The sequence below is a fragment of the Tupaia chinensis genome, unplaced genomic scaffold (genome assembly GCF_000334495.1).
Source record: "Tupaia chinensis unplaced genomic scaffold, TupChi_1.0 Scaffold000075_1, whole genome shotgun sequence".
Lineage (NCBI taxonomy): Eukaryota > Metazoa > Chordata > Mammalia > Scandentia > Tupaiidae > Tupaia > Tupaia belangeri.
Window position 1 is genome coordinate 1,878,557 of NW_006159535.1, and position 20,645 is coordinate 1,899,201.

General features: G+C 43.7%; 1 protein-coding gene and 1 pseudogene across 3 annotated transcripts in view; both read left to right on the top strand.

The window, feature by feature from the left end:
• Nucleotides 1-11,230, top strand: part of PPP1R36 (protein phosphatase 1 regulatory subunit 36) — a 42,243-nt gene extending 31,013 nt beyond the window's left edge. For all 3 annotated transcript variants that reach the window (XM_027768224.1, XM_027768221.1, XM_027768222.1), the window contains 4 exons: nt 8,895-8,937; nt 9,485-9,663; nt 9,749-9,937; nt 10,864-11,230. In XM_027768224.1, coding sequence (XP_027624025.1) covers nt 8,895-8,937; nt 9,485-9,663; nt 9,749-9,937; nt 10,864-11,050 — 598 coding nt within the window. In that variant the 3' untranslated portion in view covers nt 11,051-11,230. The remainder of the gene's footprint in view (nt 1-8,894; nt 8,938-9,484; nt 9,664-9,748; nt 9,938-10,863) is intronic.
• A 2,277-nt stretch (nt 11,231-13,507) lies between these two features.
• LOC102476404 (microtubule-associated proteins 1A/1B light chain 3B pseudogene) lies at nt 13,508-13,882 on the top strand (annotated as a pseudogene).
• The last annotated feature ends 6,763 nt before the right edge of the window (nt 13,883-20,645 follow it).

Genomic DNA, 20,645 nt, shown 5'->3' on the forward strand with positions numbered 1-20,645 from the left:
TCAAACTGCAGACTTGGCCATGTGAGAGCCAGCTGCCTTAACCACCATGCCACCTGTCGGCTCCTCTGTAGCTCTTAATACATGATGCTAGATTGTTCTCCAAAAAGGTTAAAATCTTTCGTTTTACCATTGCCAGTGAGCATACCTGGTTGTATTGGACTTTGTTACTTTAATATTTTTATGGTTTAAATGTGTACCAAAAGTTTGGAAATATTTTATTTGACTTTAAATATCTTTCATAACTGTGGCATCTGTACCCTTTGTCTGTGTAAAATAACACACTACCTATTCGTGTAGTTGTAACCATTTATCAAATGGAAACCAAGAGTTTGTATCATTTCTTTATAAATAGTTTATAGCGAGGATCAGCCATTTGTTCCTCTAGATTATTGCTCTTTTGTGTTTACGGACATTAGGAAATGTTTGAACATGCCCACTTTATTTCTTACGCTGTTCAAGTATACAAGTTCTTGCCATTCTTGACTCTAACTATTTACCTTTATTAGCTTTGCTTTGCTTTGCTTTGCTTTGCTTGCTTGCTTGCTTGCTTTCTTTCTCTTTTAAAAGTTGCCAGAGAAGGCCAGCAGGTGGCGTAGTGGTTAAGGTGCTGGCCTCCCACATGGCCGACTGTGATTCGAGTCCTGAACCTGGCAGCTTGCTTTCTCACTTTATCATTGTCTCTCTCTCTCTCTGTCTCTCACATGAGTATGTGTATCCTACAGCAAATTAAATAATAATATTAGGTTGTTGGGAATGTCATGATGCATTTTTGCATAGAAAAACGTGGAAAATATTTCATAACTTTATAGATGAGTTAATAATAAAATTAAAGAAATAATTCTTTTTAAAAAGTTACTAGAGGGCCAGCCGATGGCGTGGTAATTAAGAGCACTGGACTCCCACGTGGCTAACTGTGGTTTGAGTCCCAGTCCTGGTAGTTTGCTTTCTCACTTTCTCTCTCTTTCTCTGGTCAAATAAAAACAAAAATAAATAAATAAATGAAGTTAAATAAAATAATAATTTTTTTTTTTTGGAGAGGTTTTTGCTATAGGGCGTGTGCGCTCGCCAGACAGACAGAGACAGAGAGATAGAAAGCAGGAAATCACCCCCCAGGGGGGATGGCCATGCCGCAATCCCTTCTCCTCCATTCTCCTCTCGGGATCTTGGGCACGCACGAACACGCGCCCGGCGTGAGTTTAAGCCACCGGGTCCGGGACTCGAACCGCGGTCGACTACGTGGGAGTCCAGCGACATAGCCATTACGCCAACTGCTGGTCCCAATAAAATAATTATTTTTTTAAAAAGTTATAGAGGGCATGTGTACTCGTCAGAGAGAGACAGAGAAACAGAGAGAGGGAGAGGCCGAAAGCACCTTCCAAAAGGGGTGTGGTCATGGTGCAATTGATCCTCCTCCATATCTCCATCCTATTGGAATTTGGGGCATGCACATGTGCCCGATGTGTCTTCAAGCCATGGGGCTGGGATCTAGCTTCTTAACCACCAAGCCGTGGGGATTTCTGAATTTTTAAAAGTAGGATTTTACAGCTTCTGTGGTGCAGTGGTAGTACAGTGCTCTGCACAACTGGAGGCCACATGGAAGATCACAGGTTGGTTCCTGGGTCAACCTGTATGTGAAGGGTACACACACTCATGATCCTGACTGGCTGAAAGACTGTTAAGGGTGCTTGCCCCTCTCTCTCATAAAAGAAAGAAACTTAAAATAGAGTTTTAAAAAATACTAGTCTTGGACCAGTGGGTGATGTTGTGGTTAAGGCAGGTGGAATCCTGTGTTTTGAGTCCGAGACCTGACAGCTTGAAAAAGTGCACTGGGTCCAAACTCCCAGAGGAAAATGGAGGAGAGGGCGTTGAGGCATGGCCTTCCTTGCTGGAGGGTGATTTCTCACTTCTCGTTCACTGTCTCTCTCCGGCAAGCACACTCACTCTATAGCAAAAACCTTTAAAAAAGACAAAAAACCCTAGTCCTTCATCCATTTGAAATTTGTTAACATATCAGATGAGTTATGACTCTAGGGTATTTTTTCTTCACTAATGTCCAGCTTTGCAGGCTGACTCCCTGGCGCAGTGGTCACGTGCTGCTTAAATGAAGCCAGAGCCTACATGGCTATGCAGTTTGGGTACCTAGCCTGGGCCGCCTGAAACACACAGGCACACACATGAATTCCCAAGACCCTACAGGCTGGAGGACGGGGGCAAGGGGATTGTGACATGATCAGACCCTTTGGAGGGTGCCCTCTGTCTCAGTCTTGCTCTTTCACTCTCATATGTGTGCACACACTTGCTATCATATATTAAAAAGAAGTATTATCTGGCTCTGTGGTGGCATGGTGGTTACGGTGGGTGGATCCCTCATGGCTCACTGCATAGTTTGAGTCCTGGACCCACTGGCTTGAAAAACATGCCAGGCAGGTGTGCATGTGTGCCCAGAATCCAGAAGGGAGAGCGAGGTAGAGAAGGGATTATGGCGTGAGAAGCACACCCATGGGGGTGGGGGCTGCTTTCTCACTTTCTGTCCTTCTACAGAGAGCTCACACGCCCTCTAGCAAAGTAAAAACATAAAGTTTTAAAAAAAGTAAAAATACAATCCAACTTTTTGGTAATATTTATTAGCAGTTTTTCTAATTCTAACCCAATGTGAGGAATTTCTCTGTTGTAAACACAGAACTGTAGTTTCTGTTCTGCTTTGGTTTATTCAACACGTTGAGCGCCTGCTCTGTGGCAGTCATGGTGCCAGGCGCTAGTGTACCAGGAAACACAGTCTGCAAGTGAAAGTTCTAGTGGAAGATCCAGGAAGTAAGAAAGCAAAGATTGCTGACCTGTGTGATAGCGGTGTAGATAGAGGTCAGGCACCCGTAGCAGGAGGAGTGGCAAGGCCTCAGGAACTCTTGGCAGAGGAGCACGGGCGGGGAGTCAGGAGAACTGAACATCCATAATGAGAGTTTTCTCTTGCAACCTTCAGAAACTTTGTACTGGCAGTATTGTCTTTTTGACATAAATTTCTAGTTTGTCCTAAAAATAAATTCCTTAAAGTAGAATTCCTGGGTCAAAAAATATACACATTTAAATATGATATATCTGGGACCAGCAGTTGGCATAATGGCTATGTCGCTGGACTCCCATGTAGTCGACCACGGTTCGAGTCCTGGACTCAGTGGCTTAAACTCACATCAGGCGTGTGTGTGTACGTGCCCATGATCCCAAGAGGAAAATGGAAAAGGGACTGTAGCATGGCCAGTCCCCCCGGGGGTGATTTCTCTCTTTCTGTCTCTCTGTCTCTCTCTCTGGTGAGCACATGTGCCCTATAGCAAAAACCTCTCAATAAATAAATAAATAAGTATGATATATCATGTGCAAATTTTAATAATCTTATTTAAGAACTATGGACAAGAAAATAAATGCAAAAATAATTAGTCAGTATGGGTGATTTTAAAAACGTTATTAAACAAGTTGTTGGATCTTCGCAGATATAGAATATAACTATGATTGTCCCAGTGCCTTTATGATTTGGTTAGTTTGGGGATCTAAAACATTTAATGAAATTCTTTATGCTTAGCTGTTTTCTTCATTTACTTTACTTTATTTTTTGTCATTACCCAGCCCTTCCTAAACATTTTACTTTGTCTGCACATCAATGTCTTTCATCTGTACTTATTTCTACCCCTCTGTGTAATGCACTTTACAAACATCGAATGTGCTTAATTTTTTTTCAGTCTTCTTGAACCTTCAAAAATAAGTGGAAAATTGGAGAAGTCTTATGTCTCTTAGTAATTCAGATCTGGAAGTCATTGAGCATCTGCACAGAATCAAATGCTCATGGGCCACCTGTGGGTCCAACTGCGAAGGACAAGGACAGGTGGAAAGCATGGAATCATTTCATTACGTGTCCCCAACGGGTGGGATGGCTACAGCAGATACAGACACAACAGAGAGACCTTCGAAATGGAAGATGGAGGTTTCCACATTGAAAACATTCTGCGGTCCTAACGTGGGAGGCCTTTTCAGCTCCCTAGAGCTGTTGATAGTGGTTCAGCTGCTACAGACTCTATTATTTAGGAAGGAGTGGTGTTTTCTCTTCTCTTGACAAAATTTTCAACAGAAGTGTTAGGATAAAGTTACAGTCAGTTTCACACTTTCCTACGCAATCTTTTCTCATCTTAACATTGACTACTTTTCTTTTATCTTCAAAGTGTTACTTCTAGTTGAAGAAACTGGAATTAAAGGTTTAAAAACACTGCTTGCGCCCATGGGTCAGACGGTGGTGCAGAAGCGAATGTAATGCTCTGCGAGGCCGACCCACATGGGAAGGTTTGTGTCCAGAGACGTCCCTGAGTGTGCCAGCACAGACGTGCCCAGGATCTGTGGTTGGGTGGAGTGGATCATGGTGTCACGATCCTGTGTGGGAGGGTACTACCTCTCTGTCTCTGTTTCTATCTTATTTCCCATGCTTAAATTGTAATCTTTAAAAGCACATATGCACTGCAAAGTAATTTTGGAATGAGAAACAAGCTATAGGGCCAGCCAGTAGTGTGGTGGATAAAACAGTTGGATCTCAGATGGCCAACTGCATGGTTCAAATCCCAGGCCTGGTAGCTTGAAAAACACACTGGGCACATGTGCATGCGTGACCAAAATCCTGAAAGGAGAAAGAATGAAGGAGAAGGGGCTTGCCGCGTGACCATCTCCCATGGGGGCCGGGGGAGATGCTTTCTCACTTTTCCTTCCTCTCTCTCTGTCTCTTGACAGCAGAACACACGCGAGCTAGCAAATTAAAAGAAAAAAAAAAGGCCCTATAAATAATTATACCATAATTAGAGATTTTATTTTGGGGCCAGCAGATGGCATAATGGTTAAAATGCTGGACTTCCACATAGCTGACTGTGGTTCATGTCCTGGCCCAAGTGGCTTGAAAATCATGCTGGTCACGTGTGCGTGTGTGTCCAAAATCCCAAGAGGGGAATGCAGGAGAAGAGACTGAAGTGTGGCCATCCCCAGTCGGGGGGTGGTGGTGATTTCTCACTTTCCCTCTCTCTGTCTCTTTCTGGCAAGCACACACGCCCTATGGCAAAAACCTAAAATAAATAAATAAATAAAAGACTCCAGTAGAACTAGCAATTTGGGGGCTAATTTAGTGCTTTCATGTCTTTTGAGAAGTAGGAGGACAAGCCTTTGTTCTGTGAAATACATCCATGAAATCCAGATACCACAAAAACTTGGGCAAATTGTTGATGAGCATGTTCAGTAAACTCCCTTTGTTTTCCAGGACAGACACAGAACCCCTTCTTTGTGGCACATGCCGGGGCGTTAGGTCTGCTCTCTGGTTATGGCCAGTTCTGGCTCCACCCCCAGCTCTCCCTTAGGATTTGTACCTTCATCCTCTGCTCCTAGTACAGCTGTCCCCCATGGCAACCAGACAGGCTGGTGGGGGGAAGGGGAGGAGAAAGGGAGTCTCTGAGGTTCAGGTGTATAAATCACCCCCGCTCATGCACCGAGGCCTTCCCCTCCCCACAAACACATCCCTTTGCAACCTCTCTTCTCTTGCACAGAGCAGGCCTTGAGCCTCATTAAAATCTGATTTCACCGGAAACAACCGGGCAAGCAGGAGAACTTCTTTTATTTTCTCCTTAGCCTTGAACTCTGGTTTTAGGCTTCACATCTCTTTAGGAATGACTAATTATACAATATACTTTGTTTGTATCATTTGGAATTAATAGTCTAATTGAGAAGGAAAAAAAGAATACTTTGTCACACTAACAATCTCTGGATTTACTTCCAGCCTGGTTTTCCCCTCTGTCCTTTGGCTTGTGCTCCCACCTGTGGAATGACCAGCATCTTTGCTGACAGCTGGGTGGCCCTTGCTACATGTGCCTAGTGAGCATTTAAAGGGTAGCTAGATCAAATCAAAAAGCTGTGTCAAATATACACTGGACCAAAAAAGTTTAAAAATGAATAAAATCACAAATTAATTATTTTAAAATATTGAAATGATAGTATTTGGGGGATTAGGATAAAATAAAGGTGCTATTAAAATTAACTTTACCTCTTTCTTTTTACTGTGATTACTAGAAAATTTTAAATTATACTTAGAGCTTGCATTATATTTCCTTTCAAGTGTGTGCTAAAAACACTTTTAATCTGTAGAGGGTTTGTTTTGTTTTGTTTTGTTTTTAAGAGAGGTTTTTTACTATAGGGCAAGTGCACTAGCTGGATAGACAGAGAGAGATAGAGAGACAGTGAGAAATCATCCTCTAGGGGTAATGGCCACACTGCAATCCCTTCTCCTCCATTTTCCCCTTGGGACTTTGAGCATCCATGCCCATGCACCCAGTGTGAGTTTTAAGCCACCAGGTCTAGGACTTGAACCGCAGTAGACTACGTGGGAGTCCAGCAACATAACCACTGCCATCTGCTGGCTCCTTCTTTTTTCTTTTTTTTAAGACATGGTTTTGTCAGGTTTTCTTCCTATCTCAGCCTCTCTCAAATGGGTCAATAGGCATACACCAACATGCCCAGCTTCTTTTCAGATGGTGTCCGTCTGTATTGTTCAGGCCAGCCGCGAGCTCATGGTCCCTCCGCCCTGACCTCCTCAAACCACTGGGACTATAGGCACACCACCATGTGCCTGTAGGAGCAGGATTGAACCCAGACCTTGTAGAGGACTTTTGGGGGACTTAAATATTGTTTTTTAAGGCCAGCCACTTGGCCTAGTGGTTAAGGAAGCTGAGTCCTTTGTGGCCTACTGCGTAGTTTGAATCCTGGCCCCAGTGGCTTGAAAACCATGGCAGGCATGTGTGTACATGCCCAAAATTCCCAGACGATGGAGAAATGGGGAAGGGATTTGGGTGTGACTATGACCCACTGAGGGAAGTGTTTTCCCTCTCTCTGTCTCTCTCTGTCTCTATCTCTCATTGGTGGGCACATGCGTTCCCTGGCAAATTAAAGAAGAGAAGAGAAAGTGTGTGCTTCCTAGGCAATCACGCTCTCATTTCAAAATCTTGCTAAGATGGTGCTGGTTTGTGTTGTTCGGTTGGGCTCTGTTCTAAGCCTGCTCCCAGAATGCAAGCTGACTTGATATTTCAGAACAGGGTTTGGTTGATTTTCTACTTCAGCTTGGCACATCTGCATGGTCTCTGGTTTCTCTTGGCAGGCCTCGTGAAAGGGTAGAAACCACATGCAAACATACCCACTGAGTGGCCTGGAAGAAACGCGCAAACTTGCCCCCAAAAGGTTCTGCAGGCCCCTGGTGTTCGAAATTCTTCACCTGCAAACTGTTCTAAAGAAAAGGCTTATGTCCCTAGCATTCTGGTTATGAGGATGAGTGTAGCTATTGAATGGACCTGAGTTTTAGTACAGGATCTGCCCCAATTAATCAATTTCACATCAGTCTCAACTTCAGTTTCCTCGTCTGTCAAGTGGGAACGATACTGCTGACTGCATTATGAGGACTGGATGTAAGGAGTGGAAAGGGCACATACATAGTCCGTACTTTGGAAAAGTTCACAGTAATTACTGTTGCCTTAATTCCTTGTTGAAGACTTATGTGTGAGAAAACCAGTGAAGGGGAGCCAAAGGCCCAGTAAAAGCTGAATCACTTCTTCAGCTTTATTCAACCTTATTCCCCACGTGGAAGGCTGTTTGGGCTCTGCAGACTGGGCAGGGCCTGTGAGAAGGCTGGAGGTCCTCAGGGGTTTGGGCAGTCTTCCGCAGCCTGTGGGAGTTCAGGATGGTTCTGGAGAGCCTGCTATCAGGGCCATTTCTAGGAGGCACAGTTACTCTGAAGAAGGCCCAAGCAAAAGAGAAGCAGAACCAGAATCAGCCTCGGAGCACCTTGGGTCTGGCCTTGGCCCCCGTGACTGATCAAGACAGTTCAGGTCCTTAGCCTGCCTCTCAAGGCCTCCCCAGACCATGGCTGCTTTCTTAAGTCTGGAAATGGTCTGTGGTCTGTGTTGGGAGGGGAGGCCAACTTCACTAAGTGTGCCCATGCCAGTACAGTGTTAACATTGGATTTATGTCAGGAGGACTCTAAGCAGATGCCTGCCTTTAAGTGATAACAGCTGCTACGGTGTGGCAGCAACACAGTGCCCTGCAAGGCCAGAAGCCACCTGGCTGACCACAGGTTTGGATCCCTGCATTGGCTTGGAAGTGCTGTGAGTGCCCAGGATCTGGAGGAGCTGGGAGGCTGGGCGGAGGGGATCATGGCATGACGAGACCCTGTCGAGGGTGCTTCTCCTGCCCACCCCACATGTGCATGTACACGCCACTTGCTATCTATCATTACAGGAAAGAGAGAGAGAAGGCTCAAGTCTATTTCCAGCATTTAGAAAGAGGTGCATACTACTCTTAGTCGTTGGAAAAGTCATGACACATTTTTGCATAGCAAAACCTAGAAAAATACTTTAACTTTTCCGACGATTCAGTATTTTCAGTCTGTTGATTGCATGGTATAAACCTTTGTTGATTTTGTTTCTTTTTCTTTTTGCCTCCAAATAGCTATGACTATTGTTTATGATTTCTTTCCTTTTTCTTCATTTTAGATTTGCCCTCTTCATCGGTATTTCCGCCTACTAAACACAGTCACATTGCTTTGTCTGCACCTTCCCCCTTCCCCCAAATCACATCACCAGAAGCGTTTAGAGGAGTGTGTTCCCTCACTGACTTGTTTATCCTGAGTGTGTAGTGATGAACTTTTGACCAAACACTGCAGGGGTTCTGAGCTGAGTAACCTAAGAAGTTGGAGAAGGTTTTGAGACTCCTCACGAATGCCTTTTGATAGCATTTACGTAGCTAAATAGTCTTGGGGCACAAATAAGGATAAGAGCTGGATCACTGGAAGATTGGAACTCCCTCTCAACCTGGAGTTGTGACTTGTTTTATTACAGGGAGAAAATATCAGATACACAAAAGGACTGGAAATTCTTTGAGGTGAGTCACTTAAGTTTTGGGGCTTTTTTCTCTGAAACATGCTGGGGACCGCCTGCAGAATGGTGGTTAAGGTGACCAGATCTCACATGGTTGACTGTGTGGTCTGAGTCCTGGACCCGGTAGCTTAAAGACATGCTGGGTATATGCGCATGCATGCCCGGAATCCTGACAGGAGGGAGAAAGGATTGGGGTGTGGCCAGGCTCCACTGAGGTGCTTTCCCACTCCCCTCTGTCTGTCTCCAGCGAGAGCACAGGCCCTCCGGCAAATTAAAAAAGAAAGATGCTGAATAGCAATAACCAATAGCCATTTTGTCAGGCACTTTTAGTGAATATCCCGTTTCGAAAGGCTGCTTAAGCTATGTGCTACACTTGAAGTTTTGGTCAGGTTTTGTCCCTACAAAGGTGAGTTCATGTATGCATAAATTTTCAAGACTATTGAGAAATTGGGTCATCTGGGTTTGCGTCTACCTAGTGGTGTTTTGTAGGCAGGTGTGGGGTTTCTGCACCATCTCTGAGGATTACAATTCTTGTCTGTTTTTACTTGTAGTCCTTTTACACTTTCTGTACATACGTAGCTTGGATTGTCTTTCGACGTCAGCACTGGACAGAGATTGAGGAAGAAATTGGGAGGCTCTTTCGTACCAATATGTTCAACATTCCTCGGAGGAAGCGTGAAGATGAAGAATCAGGAGGGGAAAAGAAACGCATGACTTTTGTGCAGTTCAGGTATGACATGCGGTGTTCCTAATAAGAAGGACATTTCTAGAAAACAGGACGATGGGACTTACATGTCACCCTTTTTCCTTCACAGGAGAATGATGGCCAAACGCCCAGCGATTAAAAAGGCCATTAACATGCGTTCTCCAGTCCTGTCTACTCTGCTGCCATCTCTCAGAGAAAAAGCTCAGAATGTCTTTGAGAAGAAGTATCAAGTGGGCAGCAAACTCCCGACTCAGATGCTAAAGCACATGGAAAATCTGGAGTCTGTGCCCATGCCAGTGTAAGTGACCACAGAGAGGGGAGAGCTCTGAATGCCGCTTCCTAGGTGGGCCTGGGAAGGGCGGGGCTCAGGCACGGTTTCTTAGCAGAGAGTGAGCAAGAGTGAAGCCCCGCCTTCCTACCTATGCCTGTTCCCCTCCACGCGTTCTTTCTAGAGCATCTCTAGGTATGCCCAACTAGACTAGAAAAAAATTGCTAGAAAGTTATGCTGGACTCCAAATAGCACTAGTTTGGAAGAGTGAATAACAGACTTTTTAAAGGCTGAGGTTTTTCAATTCTAGGCATCATCTTTGAAAAATGTGGGACGGGCCAGTGTAAGATCTTACAGTGGACTGACTTTTAGACCTATGTGCAAGGGCACAGTTGTGGTTCATTGAATTAGGGAAAGCATTTTTCTAAGGTTTTTTAAAAGTTTTTGCCATAGGATGCATATACTCACCAGAGAGAGACACGAGAGAGTGAGTGAGAAATTACCCTCCAGAGGGGATAGCCATGCCGCAGTCCCTCTTCTTCCAGTTTCCTTCAGGATTTGGGTCCATATGCACATGTGTCCTGTGTGATTTTCAAGCCACTAGGCTTGGGACTCAAATCATGCTCAATCACGTGGGAGTCCAGTGGCTTAACCACCATACTACCTGTTGGCCCTAGGGACAGCTTTTTAAAAGTTTTTTTAAAAAAAATAATTATTTATTTAATTTTATTTATCATTATTATTTTTCAATTTGCTATAGGGCACACATACTCATCAGAAAGAGACAGAGAGAGAAAGCAAGCTGTCAAGTCCAGGACTCAAACCATAGTCAGCCATGTGTGTGCCATGTGTGTATATGTGTGTGGATCAGCTTTGGCATACACACCCAGGCAGCCACACCCAGGCACCTCAGCCTCGGCTCTACTGATTCAGCCATACCAATCATTCTTTTTCAGAGTTGGCATCTTGGGAGAGCCTCGATCTCTGTTCAATCCCCATACTCTACTCCCCTTTGAACCAGAAGAAAACACAAAATCATCTGGGAGACATCCTTCACTGATAGAAAAAAATAACATGCGGATTCAGGATACACTGGACTTGGTCATGAGAACACTGTCTTCTCAAACAGCATATCCCAAATAGCCGGGCACATTCCATCTCTGTAGTTAAGTCCCTGTACTTGAAGTAAACTGCTTTGACTTAATCTCTCTATACAGGACTAATATTTGTTATTATTTTGTTATTATGATTAGTTTTTCAAAAATTGTTCAAGTTATTTTGATTAAAGTTCAACTATCGACTATTAAAGAATTCCGAAAACTCCCCGAAAGTTCATTTTCCTATTTTAAGTAGTTTGCTTAGTTACTTATTTACTTCCTTGACTTCTACATGACTATTTAGAGTAATATTTTAGAACATTTGGCCAGTGCTCTCATGGACTAGTAAAGAAACATTCTGTTTATTAATTTCAAGTTCATTTTTGTGCAATGAGGAAGCATCTTTGGTACAGATGATAACAAAATTTCATAATAGGAAAGGAAATTCAAGGCCAGCCAGTGGCCTGTGGTTAAGGGAACTGGATCTCACATGGCCGACTCTGCCTTTGGAGTCCTGAACCCAGTGGCTGGAAGAACAAGCCAAGCACGTGTGTGTGCAGGCCCAAAATTCTGACAGAAGGGAGAGATGCAAGAGAAGGGATTGTGGTGTGACCACACCCCACTAGGAGATGCCTTCTCTCCCTCTTTCTCTGTCTCTCTATCTCTCTGGAGAGCATATGCACCCTCTGACAAATAAAAAAATTAAGACAATTCCAAGAAAGTATTAATTTTAGTTAATAATAAAGTATCAGTATGGGTTCATTGGTTAGGCAAATAAGAGGTGTTAACAGTAGAGGGAGTTAGTGTACCCAGTGGTGCAGATTTTTTGTTTTCTTTTTTGGAGAGGTTTTTGCTATAGGGCGCATGTGCTTGCCAGAAAGAGAGAGGCAGAGGGACAGAAAGCGAGAAATCACCCCCCAGGGGGGATGGCCATCCCACAATCCTTTCTCCTCCATTCTCCTCTTGGGATCTTGGGCACGCATGCACACGCGCCCAGCATGAGTTTAAGCTGCTGGATCTGGGACTTGAACCGCAGTCGACTACATGGGAGTCCAGCGACATAGCCATTATGCTAACTGCTGGTCCCCCAGTGGTGCAGATTTTTAATACAACATTCTGTGATGCTGGACCCGATGGAAGGGTCCCAGGTCTGTGTCTTTAGGCCTACCTGTGCATGCTGGAATGTGCAGCATGTGTGTGTGCCTGTGATCCAGGCTGGCTGAGGCTTGAGGTGCATCATGACGTGGAGATCTGTCTGATGGGGGTGCCTCCACTCCTCCCATGGAAAAAAAGATCAAATAAACTTTTAAAAATAGAGGAAATTGGGTATGGGATATATAAGAACTCTTTATACTATTATCACAATTTTTCTCTGAGTCCAAACTGTTCTAAAATTAAGTCAGTTTTAAAAGATACCCACCAAGGGCCAGCAGGTGGCATAGTCATTAAGGCATGGACTCCTACATGGCCAGCTGTGGTTCGAGTCCCGGACCTGGAGGCTTGAAACTCATGCTGGGCACGTGTACATGTGCTCTCCTGGGGGACAGTTTCTTTCTTTCTCTCTTTCTATCCATGTCTGTTTCTCCAGTCTCTGTGTCTCCAGCAAGTGCACACACCCTATAACAAAAATCTCTCTTTAAAAATTAAAAAAAAAAAAAAGAGAGATCAGCAGTTGGCATAATGGCTATGTTGCTGGACTCTCACGTAGTCAACCATGTGATTCAAGTCATGGACCCGGTGGGTTAAACTCACGCTGAGCACGTGTGCGTGCGTGCCCAAGATCCTAAGAGGAGAATGGAGGAGAAGGGATTGTGGTGTGGCCATCTCCCCAGGGGGGTGATTTTTCGCTTTCTGTCTGTCTGTCTGACTTTGTCTTTCTGGTGAGTACACAAGCCCTATAGCAAAAAACTCTCAAAAAAAAATAAAAAAAGATATCCACAGAGCCAGCAGGTGGCGTTCTGTTAACAATGCTAGACTCCTATGTGGCTGACCATGGTTGGAGTCCTGAACCTGGTGGCTTGAAAATCATGCCAAGTACGCGTGAGTGCATGCCCAAAATTTCAGGAGAATGGAGGAGAAGGGATTGCTGTGTAGCCATCTCCCCGGGGGGTGGGGATGTGTGGAGATTTCTTACTTTTCCTCTGTTTCTCTCGGGTCAGTGCACATGCCCTATGGCAAAAAACCTAAGCAACAAACAAAAAATAAATCCAGCACTTATTTGTAGCATGTGGTATGTGGACATAGTCTGGGCAACATGCAGTCCTTGCTCAAGTCTCTGGGCAGGAGGGCAAGGGTCAGATGAGTGTGAACTCAGAAAAGCTGGACCTCAGAAATGAAGAGAGATGCTGTTCTAGAGCTTAATGGAGACAGCCAGTCAGGTTGGGAGATGGAGGGGTGGGGATAGAGATGGGGCTTGAAAGTGAGTGCAGCGAGAGTCGAAGCTGCTGCCATCCCCGGAGCCATCAGGCCCTCTGCCCTGCTGCCACTGCCTAGCTCCCATGTTATGCCATCGGAAAAGACCTTCAAACAGTGTCACACCTCCTAACAAAGAATAGAAGATGTCTGACTTTTCCTAGAGCAGCATCCCACTGAAATACGGGTGATAATAGAATGGTACAAGGGTGAGGAGCAGCTTCCAGTCTAGGATAAAGCCAAGTTCCTGGTACCTGACCATGTCAACATGAATGAACTCATCAAGATAATTAGAAGGCGCCGACAGCTCAGTGTTAATCAAGCCTTCGCCCTGGTGAATGGACACAGCATGGTGAACGTGTCCACGCCCATCTCTGAAATATATGAAAGTGAAAAGGATGAAGATGGATTCCTGTATATAGTCTACGCCTCCCAGGAGACGTTAGGAATGAAACTGTCAGTGTAAGACTGGAAAAATGCAGCTATTCTAAATTTTTAAAACCCTTACCAAGGAAAACAAAGGGATATTGCCAACTGAGATTGATCAGTTCATCTAGTCAGATTATCAAAACAGTGGTGTTCCCACCTAGGTGTTTTAGGAAGTTGTTTGTATTTCAAGCAGAAAAACCAAGCTCCAAATGAGTGCATTCAGCTTTGGAAAACTCTCCTATTTAACGTAGACCATCTTGTTTTCAAACTTTAGAGATTTAAAAATACAATACCTAGCATTTTGAGTTGCCAATATAATAGATGTGAAGTTATCTTAATGCTCTTTTTTCCCCCAGTAGGAACTTGCATTTTGAGTGGGAGCTTACAAGGTATTCAGAGCAATACTAAGTCTTTCTGAGCAGAACCCACTACCTTTTATAGGAGGTTTCTACTCAGCTAGAGAAATCTCCTTAAGAGAATCTTTAAGCATAAGGTGTCAAGTATAACCACCCCCTGTCCTCCAAACACATGTGCTGTTAACAGTTGGCACAAAAGCAGGAGAAAGAGGGCAATAGAAGCAGCCAATAGTCAACTGCTGCTCCAGGCTCCTGATTGCTGACAAGTACACCGAAAGTCCACCTGTTCACAGTGTTTGAAATGTTCTTACTTGTTCCCTAGACAGCTACACACAGACAAATAACATTGGTTAATAGGAACTTTGAATGATTTTCTTTACGTCTATTTTCTTAAAAGGCCTCAGAGAGGCCAGCAGTTGGAGTAATGGCTATGTCGTTTGACTCCCATATAGTCGACCACAGTTCGAGTCCCAGACCTGGTGGCTTAAACTCATGCCGGGCGCGTGGGCGTGCGTGCCCAAGATCCCAAGAGGAGAATGGAGAAGGGACTGTGGCATGGCCATCCCCCCTGGGGGATGATTTCTTGCTTTCTATCTCTCTCTGTCTTTCTGGTGAATGCATACGTTCTATAGCAAACATTTCTCAAAAAAAAAAAAAAAAAAAAAAAAAGTCCCAGAAAAAAAGAGTGGCATTTCTTGTGTTTGGGATTTTCTCTAAGACTTCAAACTAGTGCCTCTTTAAGTAATTCTGTCAGTGTCATCCTTTAGGGCAGTGATAGCAACTACAGAATAGTGAAATGGAAAACATTGAAATTAAAATGTACTCCCTTCAACCTTTTGGCTTAAAGCTGTATTTTTTATGTTAAATATGTAGTAAAATACCTTATTAAAAGGTTCTTACATTTTTAAGAGTAGTTACCACTATTAGGTCAAACCATCAGATTTTTACCCTCTAAGTGCATGTCAGTTGTAAAGAAAACATGACAAAAGCAGACAGATGCTCTTTACAAATATTAATGTCAAGACTTAAACATTTTCCACATCCAGCCTAGAATAAAAGACCAGTGCTTCCTACCACCTGCATGGGGCTATTCCTATTTTCTTGGGAGTGTCATAGAAAGATCAGTTACAGTTTTAGATTGTATGTGTAGCAGGTCACAGTTTACCCTTGTGTATGTAGACCTGAGTGGAACACCTGTGTCTGTTAGTGAAAGCTGTTTACTGTGATGGAGGGGAAAGCAATATTACTGCATCTGGGCCCTCAACTTACCATTAAAGAGATTCCTGTCACCAGCTCTCCCCACTGCATGTGTCTGTCCATGCAACTAACTTTTAATATGTATATTTTTAAACTATGTAAATTCTTAATTAACCTGTCCTGTTTAGACTGTACATGTCATTCTAAATCCTGTGTGATCAGTAAAATTCCTATAAGAAATACTGCTTTTTACAGGACCAGTACTTGGTGTAATGGCTATGTCACTGGACTCCCTTGTAGTCGACCGAGGTTTGAGTCCTGGACCTGGTGGCTTAAACTCATGCCAGGCATGTGTGCGTGCGTGCCCAAGATCCTGAGAAGAGAATGGAGAAGAGATTTCAGCGTGGCCATCCCCCCTGGGGGGAGTGATTTCTCACTTTCAGTCTCTGACTCTCTCTGTCTTCTCCAAAAAGAAAAGAAATACTGCTTTTTACAAAAATGCCACACGTGGAAGGATGACGATATTCCACTTTAATGGGTGGTCACTTATTTATAGGATCTCTAACCAAGTACATATTTAATAAAGTGAATAAAGACACAACTAAAAACTGTCCCTCCCCCAAAAAAATGTATGTGGCTTGGAGAGGCAGATGGGGTGGTGGGTACCAGGGAAGGCTTCATGGTATCCTCACAGGATTCAGGCCTAAAACCAGTGGCCATGAGCATGCCTTGTTCGGTTGAGGTGGACTGTGGGGTTAGTACGGAGTAGTGAAGACTTCCTCCTTGACAGGAAGTAAGGGACCTTCTTGCTTAACCTTGCCAGTGACTACAGAACTCTTTTTTTTTTTTAGAATTATTTATTTAATTTTATTTATTATTATTCTATTTTTAGTTTGCTATAAGGCACATGTGCTCACCAGAGACAGAGAGAGAATGAGAAAGTAACCTGCCAGGTCCAGGACTCGAACTGTGGTCAGCCATCTGGGAGGCCAGGGCCTTCACCATCACACCATGTGCTGGACCTGAACTCTTTTCTATTTGGCCTTTATTTGAAAGCTGCCTGCTCCAGGGTCCTCCAGCATCTGAACTACCACCCCCTTCATTGCCCAACTATGTCAGCATTTCCATCTTTATATCTGTTTGGGGCTTCAATTCCATCATAGATTTAAGCCATCCTATTCAGGACTTGGCAAATGGTATTCTGATCTCTCAGCTGAAATTTTCTTTAATTGCCACAGGGCAGGTGTGCTCACCAGAGAGAGAGAGGGGGAGAGGGAAAAAGCACCACGTTGGGATGTGGTCATGCTGCAATCCCTTCTCTATTTCTTCATCCGGTCAGGACTTGGGGCACACAAGCATATGTTCCTGGTGAACTTTCAAGCCTCATGAGGCTGAGATTCAAACTGCTTGATCCCTTTTCACCTACACCCCAGGGCAACCCAAATAGTTGATAAGGAAAAATTTATCTTCATAGACAGTTTTCAGATAATAAATTAAAAAGGAATGGTAGAGGACCAGCCTGTGCATGGGGAGCTGGATTCCACAAGGTTGACTGCAGTTCAAATCCTAGCCCCGGTGGCTGGAAAATATACTGGGTGTGTGTTCATGCGTGCATGCCCCAAATCCCAATGGGTGGGGAAATAGAGGAAGAAGGATTGCGGTGACCACACCCCATGGAGGAGCAGTGTGATTTCTCTCTAGTAAGAGTTGTCCACAGACAGTAAAGAGAGAATGATAGAAGTAGAGTATTAACATTTTGTAAAACCTTAATGGAAATAATAAGGAAATAAGTGAACAAGCAAACATAAAACTTAAATAGAGTAATGGATCTAGGCAATGATCACATCATGAGAGACAGCTGGGCATCTTGTGCCCCCTGACTGGCATATACACCACCAATGAGGTATTCCTGCCAAAAGGCAAAACCCACAACAGAGAGACTTCCTAAATCCTACTTCCAATTTATGGAAAATTTAAGGGAGGAGGGACATATTAAATAATACTGCAGGATGCAATCAGAAAAATTCAAAAACAGGAAAAAGTATTCAGTTTCTTCAATAAATAACAAGTAAAAAAAGAAGGGGACTCTTTTTTAAAAAGAATTATTTTATTTAACTTTATTTATTATTATTATCATTATTATTTTCCAGTTTGATCAGAGAGAGACAGAGAGAGAGAGAGAGGAAGGGAGAAAGCAAGCCACCAGGTCCGAGACTTGAACCATGGTCAGCCATGTGGGAGTTCAGCACCTTTAACCACCATGCCACTTGCTGGCCCCCCCCCCTTTTTTTTTAAAGAATTATTTAACTTTATTATTATTATCATTATTATTTTCCAGTTTGATCAGAGAGAGACAGGGAGAGAGAGAGGAAGTGAGAAAGCAAGAAAGGGGACTCTTTAGGTTTAAAAAGAGAGAGAGACATCAATTTAAGATTAAGGTTAAGGTAAAAAAATAAAATAAGAGAGAGAGACATGCAGGGTCAGCCGGTCCTGTGGTGGTTAAGGTGACTGGATGCAGCTTGCCCAACTGTGCAGTTTAAGTCTTAGACCCAGTGGCTTGAAAAACACACTGGGCACATATGTCTGCATGCCCCACATGCCAAGAGGACAGTGGAGGAGAATGGAATGTGGTGTGGCCATCCCCTTAGGGGGTGATTTCTCACCTTCCTTCTGTCTCTATCTCTTTCTCTCTCTGTGTTTCTTTCCAGAAAGCGCATGTGCCTTACAGGAAATTTAAAAAAAAAAAAAGAGAGAGAGAAGGGGAGAGACATCATCAAATGCAATGCATGGACCTTGTTCAGATTCTAATTTGATCTAATCGGTTATTTTAAGACACGTAATCAGGGAAATTTAATATTAAAAGAATATTCAATATTAGGAACTATTGGTAATTTTTAAGGTGTAGTTTTCTAAGCAGTGTCCCCCCTTTTTTAGAGGTACAAATTTAAATATTTACAGATTAAATGACAAAAAAATAAGCAGACAATGGAAAGGAAAATCAGAAATAAATGAGTAGGTTTCAGCTCTCCGTAAACCACCGGGATATGATTACAGGTTGGCTGATGAGTATTGATTGCCTTTTCTCCCCCAATTCTTTTACTCTGCAATAAGCACAGATTAAAGTACATACAAGAAACAGAACAAAACATACCCTCAAGAAAAAGAAAATGAGGTAAAAATGCAGTATATCCCCTATGGTTTCAGCCAACTGGAATCTACTGTAGACAGTACCCGCAGCAGGGTGGCAAGGCCACGTGTCGGTGTGACGGTGGATGTCAGCACGTGTCCTCCTTCACGGATGCGTGTTCTCTGGTGTGGCTCCTCTGAGCCAAGGACCGCATAAATGTGCTGGTTTCTTGCCCAAATGCTGTTGTTGAACTTGGGGGTAATTATCTCCTCCTCCACACTTTCGCTTTTCCTTCACATGCCTCCTTTAACCTGTGCTGATAATCACATTAATGCAGACTCTAAAGGCACAAATTGAACATTTGCTTGAAGACTCTAGAGTCTGTGTCATTGCACACAAAGGATAAAATGAGGAGGAACCCTAGGTGTCAAGCCAGGGCTCACTCGGTAACGTGTACCCAGTAAAGAACTATTGTGTGGCTTTTAAAAACCATTCCGCACCTCCCCCGTTAATTCTCATAGCAAACCGGGAAGAACAGTGGTACATGTTGACTTTTCAAGTCAGGACCCTGAGATACAGAGCGGTTGCTACCAGTCCAGAGTTGTAAGTTTGTCATACTAGATCATTCGCTTAGTAATTCCCAAACGCATGCCTTTTACTTACCTTCTGCACGAAGCCCTGAGAATGGCCCCCTGACAGGCAGACGTGGTCCCTGTCCTTCTGGATGAACCAGAGGGAGTTAGCAGATGATTCGTGCTCTGTGGCTGTACAGGGTAGGAATTTTACACTAACGGACTTGGGTTTTATGCAAAGGAGGGACATGATCAAATTTGTTTCGAAGGATTTCTTTGACTACTGTGTAGAAAACAGGCCGAGGAAGAGGGGAGTAAGAATGTTATACACATGAAATTAGCACATAACTTCTTCATGTTGACTTTTTTTTAAATGCATGCTATAGGGGGCATGTATGCTCCAGAGCACATGTGCTTGCCATAGAGAAAGAAAATGAGGAAGCATCCATCCCGTCTGGGGGATGGCCATGCTGCCGTCCTTTCTCCATTTGCTCTTGGAATTATGGGCATGAACACACACACACACACACACACACACACACACACTCTGGCATGTTTTTCAAGCCACCAGATCTGGAATTTGATCTGACTGTGTGGAATCCAACCTTCTTCACCACGCCACTGGCTGGCCCTTGGGGTTGACTTTTTACTCACATAATTTTCTGAAAATTCATCAAGTTGTTGTATATGTGAATAGTTCCCTTTTATTACTGAGTAGTATTCCACACTATGGATATATCATTGTTTAACTCATACTTTGAAGGACTTGTGGGTTGTTCCCAGTTTCGGGATGTTAATAGTAAAGCTGCCAACATTCATAAACAAGTTTCTTTTTTTTTTTTTTTTTTGAGGAGGTATTTTGCTATGGGGCATGTGCACTCACCAGAAAGACAGAGACAGAGAGACAGAAAGCAAGAAATTACCCCCTGGGGGCGTGGCCATGCAGCAACCCCTTCTCCTCCATTCTCCTCTTGGGATCTTGGGCACGCACACACACATGCACCCAGCTTGAGTTTAAGCTACTGGGTCTGGGACTCGAACTGTGGTCGACTACATGGGAGTCCAGCGACATAGCTATTACACCAACTGCTGGTTCCCATAAATAAGTTTTTTTGTGAATGTAAGTTTTCATTTCTCTGTGCTTATATATTTTATAGTAATTTACCGCATAAATGTGCTGGTTTCTTGCCCAAATGCTGTTGTTGAACTTGGGGGTAATTATCTCCTCCTCCACACTTTCGCTTTTCCTTCACATGCCTCCTTTAACCTGTGCTGATAATCACATTAATGCAGACTCTAAAGGCACAAATTGAACATTTGCTTGAAGACTCTAGAGTCTGTGTCATTGCACACAAAGGATAAAATGAGGAGGAACCCTAGGTGTCAAGCCAGGGCTCACTCGGTAACGTGTACCCAGTAAAGAACTATTGTGTGGCTTTTAAAAACCATTCCGCACCTCCCCCGTTAATTCTCATAGCAAACCGGGAAGAACAGTGGTACATGTTGACTTTTCAAGTCAGGACCCTGAGATACAGAGCGGTTGCTACC